Here is an 18,015-nt window from a genome sequence, read left to right on the forward strand (position 1 = left end):
GATTAGGAGCAATGTCTGCTGTTCACAAAAGAGCCAACCAGGGAAGAATAAAAGAGAGATGAAGGTACAAGAGCTGTCCTGACTCGCGTAGCAAAGAACATAGGACAAATTTACAAAGCTGAAGGCCAGAGATAGTCATTTAGCAGAAGGTGATCATGACTGAAAATTCTCTCCTTTGGAGGCTTTGTGCACGTGTGAGTGTGATAACCAATTCTTCAGTGCCTAGGTGTGATGGGAGTGGTCGACCTTTGGGTAAGTGTCCTTCCAGCCACTCTGTAATTTTCTTGTCGTGTGTGTACATGAGAAGCTGAGCTGAACCACTGAGCCTGACTTAATGCACTTGTTGGAGAGATCTGTATGTCACATTTTTCAGACTCCTTTTGATAAGGAAAAGGGAAGGTCTGAAACTCTAGGCTGAGAGAATGAATGGGAAACTACTATGAGCTTGGCACGTGCACTTTACTAGAACTAAATGAAATATATATATATTTATATATTCGTACAAAGTCTGTTTTATGAGAATATCGTCCTCTTAATTTTTTTTTATTTTATCTGTTCACATAGGTATTTTCTATTTTTTTTAGATTGTCCTGAAAGAGTTGTTCCTCATCTGTTTTTTTAATTAATATTTTTTTAATGATCTAATATTTATGTAACTTGTGATACCGCTAGAACATTGCTAAATTGATTGGTTAAATCCAGATTGATTTCATAACGAATCATGCAGCATTGTATTGTACTTTACTTCCCATAAGATGTATTGTAAAAATAAATGTACTGTTTTGTGAAATCTTTTATGGTTATTTTTAACCGAAATAAAGAATAAATGAATGAATGACTCCTTTTAGCTCTTCCCCCTCTGAAGTTGAAGAGTCCTACTGAGTTGGGAGGATTGTTTCAGGTCATAAGGGCAGTTCAGTATCTGGTGAGCATTATAAAAATGGTCACTATTACTAGTGGATATTAAACAAGCTTGATAGAGCATATTGTCTCAGCACTCTTACACAAACCCTGTGAACTCATAGCACCATACCTTGAAGGCCTGCTATACCAGCTACCAATAAAGGATTCATGTTGCTTTTTACAGATGTATCATTATAAGGTTGGAGATAATATTGCAACAAATTTTTACTATTAACATCACTGACACCGGATAAAAAGATGGAGTCTTCCTGCCAACCTTGATAGGGGACTTAAGAGTCCACACCCGGCTATGTGACTACCCGTCTGCCTGGATTAAGGGCTTGGACCACGTCTTAATCACACAAAGGTCTTGCGTGGCACCACCTGAACTGTGTTACTTTCTGCACAGCATAGGGGGGCATCCACCTTCTGTCTGCCACTCCCAACCTATGTGATATAGGAATATCAATGGCGAGCCATGTCTGCTTTTCATGCCTTTCCTCATAAACATCTTCTAGGGCAGTCCACCAACAAAGAATGGTGTTTCACATATTTGTGCCATTCGGGCTCTGAACGCCAACTTTGCATCTCAAGCGGCAACACGCGCGTCGCCAGGGTCTGTGAATAGCGGCAGGCTCAGCTGTGCTGTGCTGCATGCCGTATTATTGGCAGAATGTAATTGCCTGCAATGGTAGAAGTTCCTCGTTTACCACTCCAGTCCCGGCACAAAAGAATGGGCGGCTGTCATAAAAGAGTCCGCCAGTTGGGCGCTGAATAGATTTCTCTGCTGAGCAGGTAAAGGGATTTAATTAAAATTGGGGCTTCTCAAAATAGAGATGCTTATGAAGACAGCACAGGTTAGCTTTGTTCTACTAAAGAGCTTAATAGAGTCTTAATGGATTGACCTATCATTCGATTACATGGCTTGCGTGCACAAAGCGCATAGCGTTTAGGCCGCGAGGGTGGAGGGGATGTGGGGAGGCTTTTATCGTCTGCATTCCCTTAAGCGTTTGTAATTTATCGACAGCTTTCCCACAAACAAAAGCATCTCTGAAGCAGGCGAACACTCGAGGGCATGAAGCATTCTCAGGCATGTCTGTGGGTACGCGCGCGCGGCGACGAGGGCGCTTTGTCGGAGGAAGCAAGCATTGCGACTGCGTCTCCTTCTCCAAATTAAGCGAGTCAATGTTGTATGGAAAACATTCACTCTTCCTTGTTGGAATGAATGTATTAGACAAATGTACAATTAAATACTGAATAGGATCTACCGCAGAACCAGGTGAGTCCCATGAATAGAGCAACTTTCGAAGCCATCCAAATATTTATCAATATTGTTTTTCTCAAGAGTGCACGCCTATTAACATTTCTCTAAATGAGGTGTTGTACCGAATCTTTAACTAAAACAGAGGGAAAAAGGGCTATGTTCATGTGCTCAGCCAGAAGAAAAGAAATAAAAGGGGCCTCATTTATGATAAATGACGCATCGCTGCGTGAAAGCAGCGATGCGTCACTTCTCAGGGCGCACTCCTTGCGACATACCTGATGCGTCATATTTACTGTATGATGAATCATGTCGCAAGGAGTTACAGATACATCAGTATTTCTGACGTATCTGTATGGCGCAAAAGTGACGCATTGCTGAAGTGTGTCACAAAAGTGAAGCAACTCCAGCAATGCGCCCTTTCACATGGGGCAAGTCCCATGTGAAAGGGCCTGCGTCAGTCTTGCGCCTGCTGTGAGGCAGGCGTACGATTTTGATGCAACGGCGTCCTAGAAGTGATGCAGTGAAATATCATAGATTTCGAGGCTTTTTGCGGGGGAACGCCCCCTGCATACATTATACCTGACGCAGGTATAATGTAGCGCAGGGGTTTACAAAGTGACCCATCTGCTTAAATGCATCACTTAGTAAATAGTGCGCAACAGGAGGCATGTTTTATGCCGCAGATGCATCACAAAAAGTGATGCACCAAAAGTGATGCACCAGAAGCGTAAAACTGAAGCAAGGCCTCATTAATGAGGCCCATGGGGCTTTGTTGATAAACTGAACAATAAAAAATAAAAAGAGTTGTCATGTTGAAATTCTGAACCATAACATAAGAAGCAAGAAATAAGAAGTGTTAAGTACGTCTGGGCGAAATTTAAATTATGCCTGGTAATTTGCGTTAGGTCATGAATTTTGAATAATGTTTGTTATGCGATAATTGCCAAAACTATGTCACTGTGTATAATTACGTGCAAGTCACAGTTAGAAATTTACCATGAATATTGCGTTCACAGAAACGTGGGCAGATTTCGGCATGCTGTTCTCCAAAATCTTTTAATCTCGATGCCCCTCCCCAAAAATACTAGGAAAAACAATAGCGGTAAATCTGAGAGACGGAGAAGTGAAGATATTTATGGGTACTGGTAAAGAGGGCTAAGACTTATCTAGTCATTCACAAACTCTTCTCCGGAGACGTTGAAATTGATAGCAATCATTTTCTTGATTATATCACATTTTCTGAATCTAATTTTATGCTGCAAATTTGTATTTTTGCAATAACAATTCATGTTCTACTGTCAGTATTTGAATACCTCCTCCTTATAGGCGTATTATTTCTCCTTGTGTGGATGTGTGAGTCTCAGTGGCAGTTCATCTGCTATGGTGGAGGTGCATCGCCCCGCAGTGAAAATGAGAAAAAGAAAACTATAATAACAAGGTTATTATCGTTTTATTTTTGGTTTCGACGGGCTCGTGGAGGGCGGGGCTGGTGGCTCAGGGTGGGAGGAGGGGTGGACTGTGCACACTTAAGTGCGAATGACTGCTTGGCCCACCGTTTTGTCTGTCCAAGCAGTCATGCACACTTTGCATATTCACCACCAGGCTGCAACGGAAAGCCTAGTGGAGAATAGCCACAGGCTACCTGTCCCGATCTGAGCACTGATCCACGGCGCTCAGACCAATCAAAGCGCTGCATTGCAGTGTTGTGATTTGCTCCGGGGAGCCTGGGTGCTGGGTGCTTTCCGCAGCTTCTTCCGGAATGGAGTCAGGAAGAGCAGAGAAGCGGAAGAGAGACACTGCCATCGGAAAAGGTAAGTGTTTAAAAAAATTATTTTTTTAACTCCCACCCACCCCCGTTTCCTACCAGTGGTGAGTCTCAAAGAAAGGAAGTTTTCATCAAAATATATGAGGGGAATTTCCATGATTTTTATGATATGTTATTAATATAGCTCGTAGTCTACTATTAGTATGGTGTCATAGCACAATTGCTAACCTAGGTGTGCCTTTCCCCAACGCTGTGATAGAATTGAAGAGCTGCTCAGCAGCATTAGAAAAACGAACATTCACTGGAGATTGCCAAAACGCCTCCCTCCTCAATGTGCATGAGGCAGGGGTCAATTTTCAATGCACTGTGAATGGAGTGTTGGAGCCCTGCAGGAACAGCAGCCCTCCTACCCTGCATTCATATTCCCTGCAGAGACACTCCTTAAGAATTAGACACATGAGGGGCGTGGGGTATTTTGACCACTCCCTGCTCCTCCTGAGTGCACTTGCCACCATTCAAAAGATGGAAGCAATACCTCAAGGAATGGACTATCATCCTTGTTGGGCAATATTAACCAATTAATGGTTTGCAACTGCAGTGGTGGTTGCAAACCATTGCTACATATCATTGCAGCTCTCAAGGGGGAGGGGATGCAAATTTCACGTCACCACCTCTTAACGATTTGGGATGAATTGCAAAAAAGCACTTTGTGAGTCAGAAATATTCTGCAAAGAATTTTCTGACTCGCAAAGTATCTCTGCTCAAAATGCGGGGGGAGGGGGTGGGTAGCGGAAGTGATATCACCCCCCTGGTTGACCGAATAATATCATAGGAAGTGACGTCATATAATCTTTGAAACTGAATCGTCCCGAGTAGTGATGTCACATGAACTTGACCCTGAAGGTATCACAATAATTGACATTGCTGATATTAAGAACCCCTTATGCGCACAATTACATAATAGCATAACAGTTACTAACACAGATACATATATATTTTATATGCCACCAATATATTGAATAGGGGGCTCACACGTTAGGAATATTGCACATTACTGGATGAAAAATGATGTGTTTGCTGGAAGAAGAAAAACTGGAAACCCACATTAGTCATATCACAGTGTAAACTCCAGATACCCTAAAAACCTTATGTACTGTTAAAATTACAGAGAGATGCATAAAACAGCATTGACTTCCTCCACCTGTATTCATTCATGCAAGCCATATTTTGAATGTGAATTTTGTTATTCACTTAATTTATTCGTTTTTGTAATTAATACATTTTCATTATGATCACTAGTAACACAACACCACCCGTGCAAAGCACATCAACTTACATGATTTTATAGTAATCAAAAAGTGGAAGTATGTACTTCAAATTGCAGGTCTTGTTTTAACTTGATTTAATCAGGAGATAGGGCATGGCACTGCTGAATGCATTTGTTTAAATTAACAAAACGTTTAATGTCCCAGGTGGTGCTGGGAGCTGCAGGAAGTAAACAGTGCTCATCAAGACATCATGTACTTTCTGTTCTCGCCATCGCCTTTGCAACCACTGAAGCCAGGGGGCGCAAAGGCAGTGCGACGGGCAAGCCATGGGTCGCAGGGATGACCCCCCAAATGATGTCCATGCCTCTAGTAGACTACAACTTGTTGTTTTTCACTCTTAAACCATGTGGTTTTGTGAACCCATAGGCTTGGCTACTACAAAAGTAATTTATGACAAGGCTCATCTCCTCCAACACAATCTTTAAGAAAGAAGTTAAAGCGATCCTCATGGCAAAATACACATGACCTATTACTCCGTATCACTCATGAATCTGCTCTGTAAGTCCTGCCCGACCCTGGCCTATTGTACCACCCGTATTATCGAATTACGTAATTGTATACGCTCACTCTTTGTATTTTGTTATAATGTTTGATGCACCTGGTTGATTATGTATATTGTTATATTGTTGACGCACCTGGTTGACTTTGCACACTTTACCCTCTCCACCTCAACGATCTTTACATCCCTTCTACTGTCGCACCTGTGGGACTATACATCCTGCACACACCCACCTCAACCTGGCCCACCTTTAAACTCTAAATACTCTAAACACGCTTAAGCAAGTATATGCTCCTTGGTATTGCACCTTATGCTATTGACGCAATTGTGTGTCTACTCTCAGTGTACCTACACTACCACACCTGTGACCTACCTCATGTCCTTTGACCTACCTATGTAACTAGCACCTTGTACCTAACTACCTCATTTATCACTTTGTATATACGCTTTATTACTTTGTATTTTTACTTTGTATTTTTACCTGTAAAGCGCTCTGATATCTGCAAAGATCTTGTTCGCGCTGTATAAAACTCTCAAAATAAATAAATAAATGTTGTGGTGATTTAGTGCCAACTAGTAGTGGCACCCTAAGGAAACAGCTTAAGCTGGCCTTATGGAAGCTCTAGCTTTTGCAGTAGTGCCGTGCCTCACTGTGCAGCCTGGGCCTCCTCGGTTATACTAAGGGAAGTATGAAAGGGAGGAGTCAACCCGCGCCCATCCAGACTCAACACATCTGGCTTTTCTTTCATTATTGATCTTTGTTAGTCTGTTCTATTGATGGTGACATAACTGCCTGTTGAGAGATCTACCAGAAAATGACAATGATGTACTATGTTTACAATAAATCACTGATGCATGGCAATTCAACATGTAGTTTGGGGTGGTGTGTCAACCTTGTAAGGGATTAGATGCTCATTTACCATTCTTTCCTAGGGGGCCTAAACACGTGGATGGTTTGTCCATTCCCTCTCAGACACAGTCTAGGGGGCTGGTTAGAACTGCAGTGCTGATTCCGTTTTGGTTGCAAACTCCCAGTTACTCTTGGAAATGGGATAACAAATGTGGTGCTAATCACCTGTAAACTAAAGGCACCTATGCTACTTGCTAATGTGGAGATTGCATGCCCCGTGCTATTTACCAACATGCTGATGTCAGCAACAACCTGGCGAGGATCTTGTTGGCAGATACCATGGAAGCGACTGAGTCTGGACAGTGGTCATGTCTTAATTTCTTACACACTCTTTACCACAAGTCCTCATTAGTGAGTCACTGCTTGATTACTATTGAAGAGATCCTCACCAGATGGACAGTAAGAGGACTGTACCTTGGGGTGGATGCACGATACCCTGTGATACTGTCAGTCTACTGCATGCCCTGGTACGTTGCTGTTCCTTGCCTGCAGAAATACCATTTTCATCAAATGCCAGATCTGTAGGTTTGGAAGAACCATATGAAACCTCTTATCCAGTCCTTGGGGATTGGTCGTTCCTCATCAGGGGACATTGTTTTTTTTTGTCTAAATTGTTTTATTGAATTCATAAATGCCAATACAAACAAAGCTGAATACACGCTGCAAAAGTATAGAAGAGTGATAGAATTGTCAAGCGTAATGCATATGAATCCAGCAATAGAGAGGGAGAGAAGGGGCAGTTAACAGTCAAGCAAAAAATACAGGAGGGAAGGGAGCAGGGGGGTCAGGGGACATATAGAGCGTTTTTCTGTTTGTGACTGCCATGATTTACATGGTGGTGCCCGAAAGAAGGGACGTGGGTTGCAGCGTCATCAGTGTATCCGAACTTGATTGGGCAGCCCCCTGATGTCTTGGGTGTCTGCGAAGATGGGTCCAGTGGCAGTGCCTTCGTCAGGTAGACCACCTTCTTCTGCACTCTAAATGAGGCAGGGCAAGGAGGAGGTGGGCAGTCTTAAGTTTTTTTCTGCTTTGAAAACATATATCCACGTTACAGCAGTGGAGTTTTTAATGTAAGCTTTATTATGTGGCCCTTGGGATCATTCTCGACATTGCTAAGTTAGCATGAGCCTTGTTGCCATGATGCTGCTTTTGCGCACGTTACTACATGACTTTATTTTGCAAGACTCTGTTTGTGTCTTTTACATGAGAACGGACTGCTTTCTGCATTCTCTTCTGTTCCTGGAGTTTAGTCTGAACATGATGTTATGCTGTTCTGGTCAGTCCCTATTACCTAGACAAAACATGCTACACACAGCTGCACTGCTAGAGAGCTTGTGCCTTGATATTACGGAGTTGCATGTTGTTCACACACATTTGGAGGGAATCCTTTCCTTGGAGAAGAGCTATGCTGTTCCTATGATGCATAGCTACCATCTAGGCTTTAAGGTATGGGGTCTGCTGACAAAGCCCAGAGATCTTCCTTTATACAATAAACTTCAACTTACCAAGGGGAGGATGGTCAGGCCTTATAGTCCTTTTTCCACTGGCTATATATAATGACACCCCCTTCATATTCTATGGTATTGTATCAATGCTAACTGTGCTAGGTTTATGTATTTTGCTGCTGGTAGTGGCTCGTATACTGCATTATAGAGCACACTAGATAAAATAAACATTTTTAACTATACAGTGACTCTGACTATCCTTATTGTGGACAAGTACGAGTGAGTGAGTGAAAGGGTATGTCTTGCTACCGCGATTCCTGAGAGTGTCGGGAATGTTGTGTTCTGGGTTGTCTAATCATTTGTAGCTTTGTGATTTGTCGAAGAATGAATGAGGCACTATAGCAAGTCGGTTCTTGGATTTTGGGTTCTAAGGAGGTAGGAAGGTACAACCCCTATACACCAAGGTCCTGTTTTCCTGCGCATAGTTCTTTGTATGTGCAGAATCCACGCAACAGTTTTGTCTGTGCTTCCATGCTACAGCAATAGCAGAGGCATAAAAAACTGTCCTTGACAACTTCCTCATGAAAAATATATTTCTGGTAATCTGAGAGTGGTCCACTGATCCAGCATTACTGCTAAGTACATGAGCTGTATGCACATCCAGTGTATGATCATTAGTGTTATGTGGATATGCTGAAAACTTTTCATGGATCCAGGCTTCACCAGGCATGTCCTGGACACCCCTTATCTAAATGCTCTGAAACAAATAACAATGACCTTACCTAAAGAAAATAGCATGATGGATAAATAGCGCCCAATGCAGAGAAAAAAATAGCATGCAAAGAGAACCGTGTGCCATTTGCATCCTCATCTTTGAGTTTTCAGTCAGTCACTTTCCTAATGCAACTTCTACAATGGCATTTTCACATTTGTGTGGATTTCACAACCTGGGTGTGTTAAATTGTATATTGTTCAACATCCTCAATGGTAAACCTAACCTTAAATGTGAACTGGTGCTATGCTGCTTGCTTAGTGAAGTACCACATTTGTGAACTAAGTGTGTACTAAAATATGAAATCTACCTGCTTTATCTCTTCCACAGATTGTGCATGTTCACATTAGACCTTGGTAACCACTTGAATTAAATGTCTAATGTCAGAATCTACACTGTGCCTGTCCCCCGCCTTAGAGGTGCTGCTGACATTTGCAAAGATGATCAGTACATTATTGAACAGATCTATCATTAGAAATGTTTATTACTTAATTGAAGGAAAGAGAAGCTTAGGAATGATAAAAGACTCAGGACTGGAATGGTTCTAAGAAATAGATCAAGTGGTGAGCAATTGCAGGAAGTCTGGAAATGGAAAGGAATGTCTTGCACATAAATTACCACCAACATGAGTATATGAAATTGGTCAATTTCACCTTTGAGTCCTGTGACACTGGAGAAGCTAAGGAAGACCTGAATATTTCTTAGGCTATGTTATGTTAAGGTGATAAAATTATTGTTAATAAGCATCAATTATGTTGTTACAGATGAGAAATGTTTGGAAAATCACACTTTGGCCAAAACTGCCCAGGAGAAAATCAACGCTGCCCTCCATGAATATACCATGTGCCATTATCCTCATTGCATGGACAAGTTCCGACTGCTGTTGTTGCGGTTAACTGACATCCGGTCTATCAGCATGCTGGCTGAGGACTACCTCTACTACAAACACATGAGCGGGGAGGTGCCTTTTAACAACCTGCTCATTGAAATGCTCCATGCCAAGCGGGCATGAATGGCCATCAACCTAATGACTCAGAGAACAGCCACCAGAGACACTCTACGCCAGTGGTGCACACTGGCAGAAGATGCAAAACAGAGTCGGATTGGTCTGTCACTGATGCCCATCCACAAAAGCATTTTTCCTAGTAATGTATTTAACCTATACTATTGGAACATTTGGAAAGATTTATTTTAATATAACTGTCAGCACTAAAATACCATGTGATATGTGTATTGCTCTTTAAATATGACCATCTTCTTTTTACTTCTATCAAGATTCAAAATGATCCATCGGAGAAGGGATTAAATGGTTAAATTGTAATAGCACCCTAGTGTGATCAGATTTAATGGACTCCCACAAGTCATATGCCGAAGGAAATATTGCATCTGAAGCTTCTGAAATGAGAATATTATGCATATTTATTTTTGTTATCCTGAAAAAGAAATTGCTATTTTATGTTCGAGAACGACCACCACTCGATACCTTGTATTTATTGTATATCAGCTCACTAAATACACATAGCATAAACTCAGACTAACTTAAGACATTTAATTTAACTTCCAGTGGTTCTCCTTCAATATATGTTGTCACAACTGCTAAATTTTCTATGCATTTTGGCATTTTTTCTGTACTTATTTCTTTGCTTAAATCATTCTGAGGATACTGGTTTCATTTACTGTTATTGCTGATTACTGATTAAACATTCTGCGGATTTGTACCTTGGGCAAGCTATAACATTCAGTCAATGCTTTACCACAGACCAAGATAGATTACTTTGTAATGTTTGTTGCCATTCCTTGAAACAGACATCTTAACATGTATAAGCAGATGGAGAACATGCACCCACTAATAAAGGAACACATGGTTTGCTATGTGGATCTCCAAACAGTAAAATTCATATGAACTTGAAGCTATCAGTGAAAACTATGAAAATGCCCATCAAAATGATATAACCTATCAGAGAAAAAAGTGAAACTGATAACTCTCAAATTATGAAATGTAGTTTCACTTTGTGACCCAGGTGCATGGGTAATATACGATTATGAGATAAAATCCATGTTAGGCATGTTTAGATTATTGCCAGGGGTCTTAATGTATAGCCCAGGACTTGCACTACTGATCTCCAATACAATTAGGGACCTAATAAAGCATTTTGGTGTCTTGAATCAGATGAAATACGTCCCCTTTGATGAAGCAGATGGAATATTATGTGGCAGTCCAACCAATGCTTGTATCTAGAAATATTACTATGTATTTGGCATGATTCGAGGGTGATCTGATGGGTACACTTGGTGATTTGAGAATCAACAAACCTTGTTTAATGCTTACAAGAAATTCACACAATGTATATGTTTTTGTAGTTGCAAACACAACCTATCGTGTGTCTAGAAAGCCCAAGATATACAGAAGGTCTAACAGGGATATGAGGGAGGGGTGATTGGTTTGAAACATCTGGAAAACAGGATGAGGGGCCCAGTCTGTTCTACGTGACCATTGTTGGCCAAACATTTGATCTACTTTTGAGAAAATATTGCCAGCAGAGTGTTTTCACTTGAGGTTTGCAAAATTATATTTTGCCCACAAAGTTTTGCAGAATTTCAAGTTCTCACCCACTGGGTCATTTGCAAAGCGTCCCAAATTCCCTTTGCCTTCTCTGGTGCGCATTGTTTTCTTCACTTAACAACATAATTTTTTTCCACTTTAAACCAAACCATGAAATTTACGTGTCTATTGCAACAAAAACAAAGTGTTGGCAGGAATGCCTATGTGAATCTGAGCTACTGTCAATCCACTAGGACCCCTTCTAGTGCATTGTTTTTCACCCGCTATTTCACTGCTGGCAGAGGAGAGCCAGAGATTGTTTATTTGAGTCACAATCCTATGCTGACAAATGCGTGCAGGTCTTTTCATTGCAAGTTTTACAATTTGTGGAGATTTTCCACACAGGCATTGGGAATGAGAAGGACACTAGCTGTTTAATGGAAATAATATGCTTTGTAGAACCATTTTGTGCACTTTAAACAACAATAAATGCTACACAAATTGATGCAAAAGTAAATATTTCCAGAAATATGTTTTTGAAGCAAAATAAAATAACAAACAATGCAAGATATGAAGTTTTCCATAGACCTTTTCAACAATAAAAAAAAACATTGCAACTTCCACACACTAGTTCTCATAATGAGAAACTTTCAAAAAATGAGCTACAACCATTTTAGGAAATGGAACACTATTTTGCAGACTTTGAATACAGCTGACCAGCCTACTCCCATTGGAGAGAAATTATTTAGTGTGTTATTTCAAGAGACATTATACTGCTTGAAATATATCGACGTATCTGTTCATGTCCTCCTATAGTCAGTTTGCAATACATGAAAATGTTTTCTCCATATGCACTGTATTGCTGACTGTCAATTTAACCGATTGCAACTAGAATTACGTCCTGTTTTTAAAAAAAAATTCGAATCATTTACCCTCCTTTATAAACAGCGCCGCAAAAACACAATGACTAAAATCACAGATGCATCCGAAAGTAAGTGATCGTGGGAAAACGAGAGCACATTCATTTTGCACCCATTATATCACTAGTGCAAGAATCGAATTGCTATATTTTGCAAAAGATAGAAAAAAAGTGAATATACTCGAGGTTTAAACTGTGTTTTATGTTACAATACGAGATCTCGTTTTAGGGCTTTGGTGGCCTAGTAAACTGTCTGTTGTTGCCAAGAAATGTGAATCCCCGAGTTGGTTTTGGCTAACAATATTGCTTTGGAGATAAATAAATCAAGTGTCACACAAGAATAGAGAGCTCACTGTCACATTCACATAAAATGTCCCATTGCACGGGTCAATTATCCCATGATAATGCCTCCCTCAACACACTGTAGATTCATATCAACAGGCAACACTCCCGTTCACTCCCCCCCCCCCTCCGCCCCTGGGATTTATTGCAAAATGAACTTTGCATACTATTGAAATGGTGCATCGTCAGTTGTATGATAACGCGTGATATACCCCGTGATACACAACACACTCTAAAGGTATCATGCAATAAAGATGGATGTGCCCTTTCATGAGGGATATCTTTTGTGGTAGACGTCATCAGATTCTTCACAACTGGTTACTACGGAATACAAATTTTCTTGGTAAATACTCACTGTGGTTTATTTGATAAGGGAGTAACGGTGAAATGGAGTATCACAATTACAAAAAGTTACAGTAGGTGTAGTATAGTGTTCTGCATGAGTAAGAATCAAAAGCTGCAGCCTGCAGGATTCCTAAAACATCATGGGTATCCATTGCCACGTAGCTATTACAGGAACCAGAATGACTGGCGCTCCAGGATCTAATATACAAGCAACACTATCTAGCGGGTATGTGTCTGCCAATCAGAAAGCTTAGAATGTATCCATTACCTAATGTTGCTTGCATACGTTTCAAGTTCAGTTAAAACATGGGGTGTGAAGCATGCATGGACTGTAGGTGTGAGTTTTGATGGAGATAACATGGGGATGGGTGCTAATATCATGATTGCCCAAATGCTAGAAGGCATTAAACACTTTTTAAAAATATTTGATTGAACAAAAGCAGAGTGATTGATCAGTTAGCAGTCATTGAATTACAAAAATGACACCGAAGGCATACATTACAGCAATACATTATTAGTTTGATTGTGGGAAGGACCAGTCTTGGCCATTGTCATATCAGCTTTAGGGGAGCTACAAAGCTCGCCTCTATAGACATTCCAATGACCCCATTTCTTATCCCATTTGTTAGGACACCCCCTGACCTTGTATATAGTTTTTTCGGACAGCATGCATGTATCCATTGCAGCGACCCATCTTATCATTTTTTGGTGAGCCCCATTGCATTGCTATCTGACGCTTTAACAAGAGAAAACCCAAAGCCGCCCACTGCTGTTCCAGTTCAGTGAGATCCGTGGGGTCCCACACATTAAGGAGTCCGCCTTTTGAAGATAGAGGGACAGATTTTCCCAGTGCATCAGACATCTTCCGGGTCGCTTGCACCCACAAGTCTCGAATCATCGGGCAGCCCCATATAGTGTGGTAAAAAGGGCCTACAAGCCCACAATTACAGAGACAGAGATCGGTCGTGCGTCTACCAATTTTGACTAGGAAGGGACATGTACGTTCTATGTAGTATCTTCAATTGTGTAAGTCTAAACCTGTGGTTGATAGCTGACTCACGCGGGGACATCAGTGCCGCCCGCCATTCATCGTCTTCTAGGAGCCCAATGTCACCCTGCCATTTGTCCCGCAGAAGTTGGAAGGAGTTAGGCATGTTATTACTTAGCTTGCAGTAGGTGTAGGATATCGCCTTGGTCTGGAGGGGTTCCGATAGTAGTCTGTCTTCGAGGGGTGAGGATTGTGGGAGAGAAGAGAGATCAGGGACATTAGTGAGTGTGGCATGCTTGATTTGGAGGTAGCGGAAGGCCTCAGAGTGGGCTAAGGCATATTTCTTTTGAAGCTCTGGAAACGTCAATAGTTTGCCCTTATGGATCATGTCTCCCAGTGTAGAGATGCCGATCATGTCCCATTTATCGAAACCCTGATAGTGACATAGGGAGCCAAGTGTGTGCGAGGTCCAGAGCGGAGTGGCTAATGTGTAAGTGTCGGACCAGCCTAAGTGTTTATATACTCAGTGACAGATTGCTAGTGTTTGTGTGGCATTAACCACTTTTAATCATAATTTCCTATCATTATTTATCTTTACCTTTGGCTTCGGCCAACAGTTGCACGGTGACCACAGCTCATCGATGCCCAAGATATTGGGTCCATTTTGTACAGCAGTGGGTGTATAGTACCCACCTTAAAGTATTTTCTTACTCTGGCCCTTGAGTAAATCATTTTCACATTTTGTTGTCTGGTATACTGTTAGGAGTTGGATACAGCCTTAGGATGGAGAATCAGGACCCACTCTGTATTCTGAATATTAAGGTCCCTACATAATTTAAAGGCCAGTAAATTATTTAAAAACTACTTGTAAAAGCCACAGGAGAATCACTCTTAATCTCATTTCTCCTCCAGATATTGTTTAAAAATAAAAGTAATCTTGAGTTTATAGTATGAAGGGGACAGTCATTGATTGGCTTCCAATTATCCCCAATACATTTGCAGTGAAATCCACTAATCCCCAGGCTCCAAGAATCAGATCAATGCAGAATTCAAGAGCTTCTGCTGGCCAGAGATATAGGTGCAAGGTCAGTGATGTTGTGAGTAATATCTTGACTGACCAGCCTTTATTCCATCACAGCCACCTTACAATTTTTACGGGTCATTGAATTTTAATCAGAAGCCAAAACAAATGGGTGAATATTGATCTATGCTTTGAGCCAGATCACAGACCCACATTGCATCACTCTCCTGTAGGTGCCCTCTAAGCTAAAATAGGTCTTTGTCTGTGAGAAGAAGAGCATATAAATAATAAAGACGTGTTATGAGCAATGCATAGAAGAGCAAACAGAAAAGAGCTATTGCTGCTAATGATGGAGCAGCAGAATCATGGCCTTGTTGGCTGTGGATTCATCTTTTGACCTTCAGAGTATTCAGAGCTTTTGATAATAAAATGTGTCTGGTTTTAATAAGCGATTCACTTCTCCGCCACAACTGCCTTTCTCCTCTGCCTCCCTCTGTTCTACCTGATGCTGAACGCCCTTTGTTTCCCAGAGATTTTACACTACACTTGCAAGGCCTGGCACAGTGCATTACATCTCCTATTGTATCTCAATCACTTTGCAAAGGTAATACAAACTTTCTCACATGCTTCAATTGGTGCCCAGATCAATGTCAATGCTAATAGAGTTGCCATTGTTTATCTTTATATCATTGTTAGTTGGTATTTATAACATACTGCTGGTTTAATCAGAGTCTTATAAAAGCTGGAACAGTTTATGCCTTCATTCCAGGTTCAGTTGTTTACATATTGCTTAATAGGGTGATAGCAGAAGGTAGGTTTAGACTATTTGTAAGTGATCCTAATTTTTAGAGATATGCAAATCGTGTCTTACGGCAATAACAGGATTTGACAAAACATGTTGTACAAGTAGAGAAGGCACATCTGGGTCTTACTTTCTGATGATGGATGCATGAACATCTAGGCTGAAAAAAGATAGAACCCAAAAATACAGCCTGCCAAAATGTACACGATGCTTAAGTATCTCCCACGTTCCACCAAACCCAAACATCACTTAGCCTTCCCTCTCTCAGCTTTTCATTTCTACGCTCATGCTTTGCCAGAGTTACATTTAAAACTTTTTTTGTCAAATAAAATGACCTCATTCTCAAAGGCTGCCAATCTCAATTACTTTATTCATATTTAACTTCAATATATTAGTACTGCTTTACACCACAACCATTCAGATTTTCTTGCCTTCTACACTGGAATTGATACTTAGAAGCAAGCATGTGATTTAAAATTAAAATCAAGTTATAGCAATTTTAAAATGTTTTGAAACCAAGCAATGCCTAATTCTATGGGCACAGTTTACAAATCGTGTATGGTCTTCAGCGTTACTTGCAATTGACAAAAGTAGAAATTATGGTCCAAATCCCAAATCTTTTTTCACAGATTCAAGTTTTTCTGAAGTATTCGACTGTAAATTCTGCTTGCTGTTGCTAAATTGCATCTAATTTGATGACATTTTCCATAGTAATAAACGTAATAAATGGGGAAATAAGTACTACTGTCAATGTTTAGGAAAGACACAAGGGGCCAAGTACGATCTCGCTAGGAAAGCCCTCCGTATGACTCGGATCCGGAGGGCTTTCCTAACAATTTGTGCTCTGCGAGTCAGAGCAGACGATTCCAATTCACCTATATGGTGATGGACTCGGTTCGCTCGGACTCCCATTGAACTCTATGTGAGCCTGTATACTGATCGCGTACACAGACTCCCTTAGAAAGAAGGGACGGGTGGTCAAAAACGTACATCCTGTGTGCCCGTCATACTTTGCACGCATGGAAAGGGGGGACCCATAGGTATCCTAATGGCACCGATTCAGAGGGCCCCAGATGAAAGGGGGCCTGCTACGACCCCCCGAAGTCCGATTCGCACAGCCTTTTCCGGGCCCAGTCCATACGGCTGTGCGAATCATGCATCATACTCTCTTGTTTGGAAGCTGGCTCCATTGTGCTATGCAAACAAATGATGGACGGAATGCTGAATAAATCATACATTCACCCCCAGTCAAGAGATCTGGGTGAAATCCATTGTTCTTTTGCTCACCATGCCACTGCAGTTTAGACCCAGCCAAATGCAAATCAGTCTTGACCCTGTGCCTCATGGGAACAGTCCAGACTCAACTGCCGAGCCAGGTACTCCCTGGACCGGAAACAAGCAAGCTGGGACCGGTTTCTGGGTACTACCCTTCATCAGCCATGCTACCTTGAATCCAGTGGCACAGAGAGCAAGGGACCCACATCTGGGCATACCCATCCCACTTAGGGTGAAAAGTGCTACGCAAACAAATGATAGATGGAATGCTGACTAAATCATACATTCCCCCCCCAGTCAAGAGATCTGGGTTAAATCCGGGTTGACCCTGTGCCTCATGGGAACAGTCAAGACTGAACTGCCAAGCCAGGTCCTCCCTGGACCGGAAACAAGCATCCTGGGACCTGCTTCGAAAAAAATGACCCCATAATTCCTTTGGATTCACACTCTGTGTTCCCCAGCACAATTGTCAGATAGTTCACTTTACAGAATTCTCTCACTTTGCAGTCACAGAAAGAAAAGTAAACACCAATATCCGGTTAAGCTGCAATTTGTCAGAAGATATAGCCTGGCGTTTGAACCGTGCCTAAGAATGCATTCCAAGTGCGACAAGGTAAAATCTAAATCTAAATACATCTTTATTGCTTGCTCGCTTTCTGAACTCCAGCATGGTTATTCTGGGTGTGCTACACCACCCCTAGTTCCAGTGCCTATGCTTCTGACAATCCCCAGAAGTGATAGCACTGGAGACAGAGTGCGCTTGGAAATCTAGAATTTGAGTAGTTTTCTAAATCATACTTTAGGTATTCCCTAAATCATAAAAAATATGTCAGTCTCTGCAAATCACAGAATACAACCTATTGAATGGTATTTTTAGTTAAAGGACCCTGTACTT

At 41.4% G+C, this 18,015-nt stretch overlaps 1 protein-coding gene across 1 annotated transcript in view; it reads left to right on the plus strand.

Annotated features, from left to right (window-relative positions):
* Nucleotides 1-16,708, plus strand: part of NR5A1 (nuclear receptor subfamily 5 group A member 1) — a 441,357-nt gene extending 424,649 nt beyond the window's left edge. Inside the window, exon 8 of the mRNA XM_078641831.1 lies at nucleotides 9,651-16,708. Coding sequence (XP_078497957.1) covers nucleotides 9,651-9,898 — 248 coding nt within the window. The 3' untranslated portion in view covers nucleotides 9,899-16,708. The remainder of the gene's footprint in view (nucleotides 1-9,650) is intronic.
* Nucleotides 16,709-18,015: the final 1,307 nt, after the last annotated feature.

Source organism: Lissotriton helveticus, chromosome 5_1, assembly GCF_964261635.1.
Source record: "Lissotriton helveticus chromosome 5_1, aLisHel1.1, whole genome shotgun sequence".
In the NCBI taxonomy this organism is placed as follows: Eukaryota; Metazoa; Chordata; class Amphibia; order Caudata; family Salamandridae; genus Lissotriton; species Lissotriton helveticus.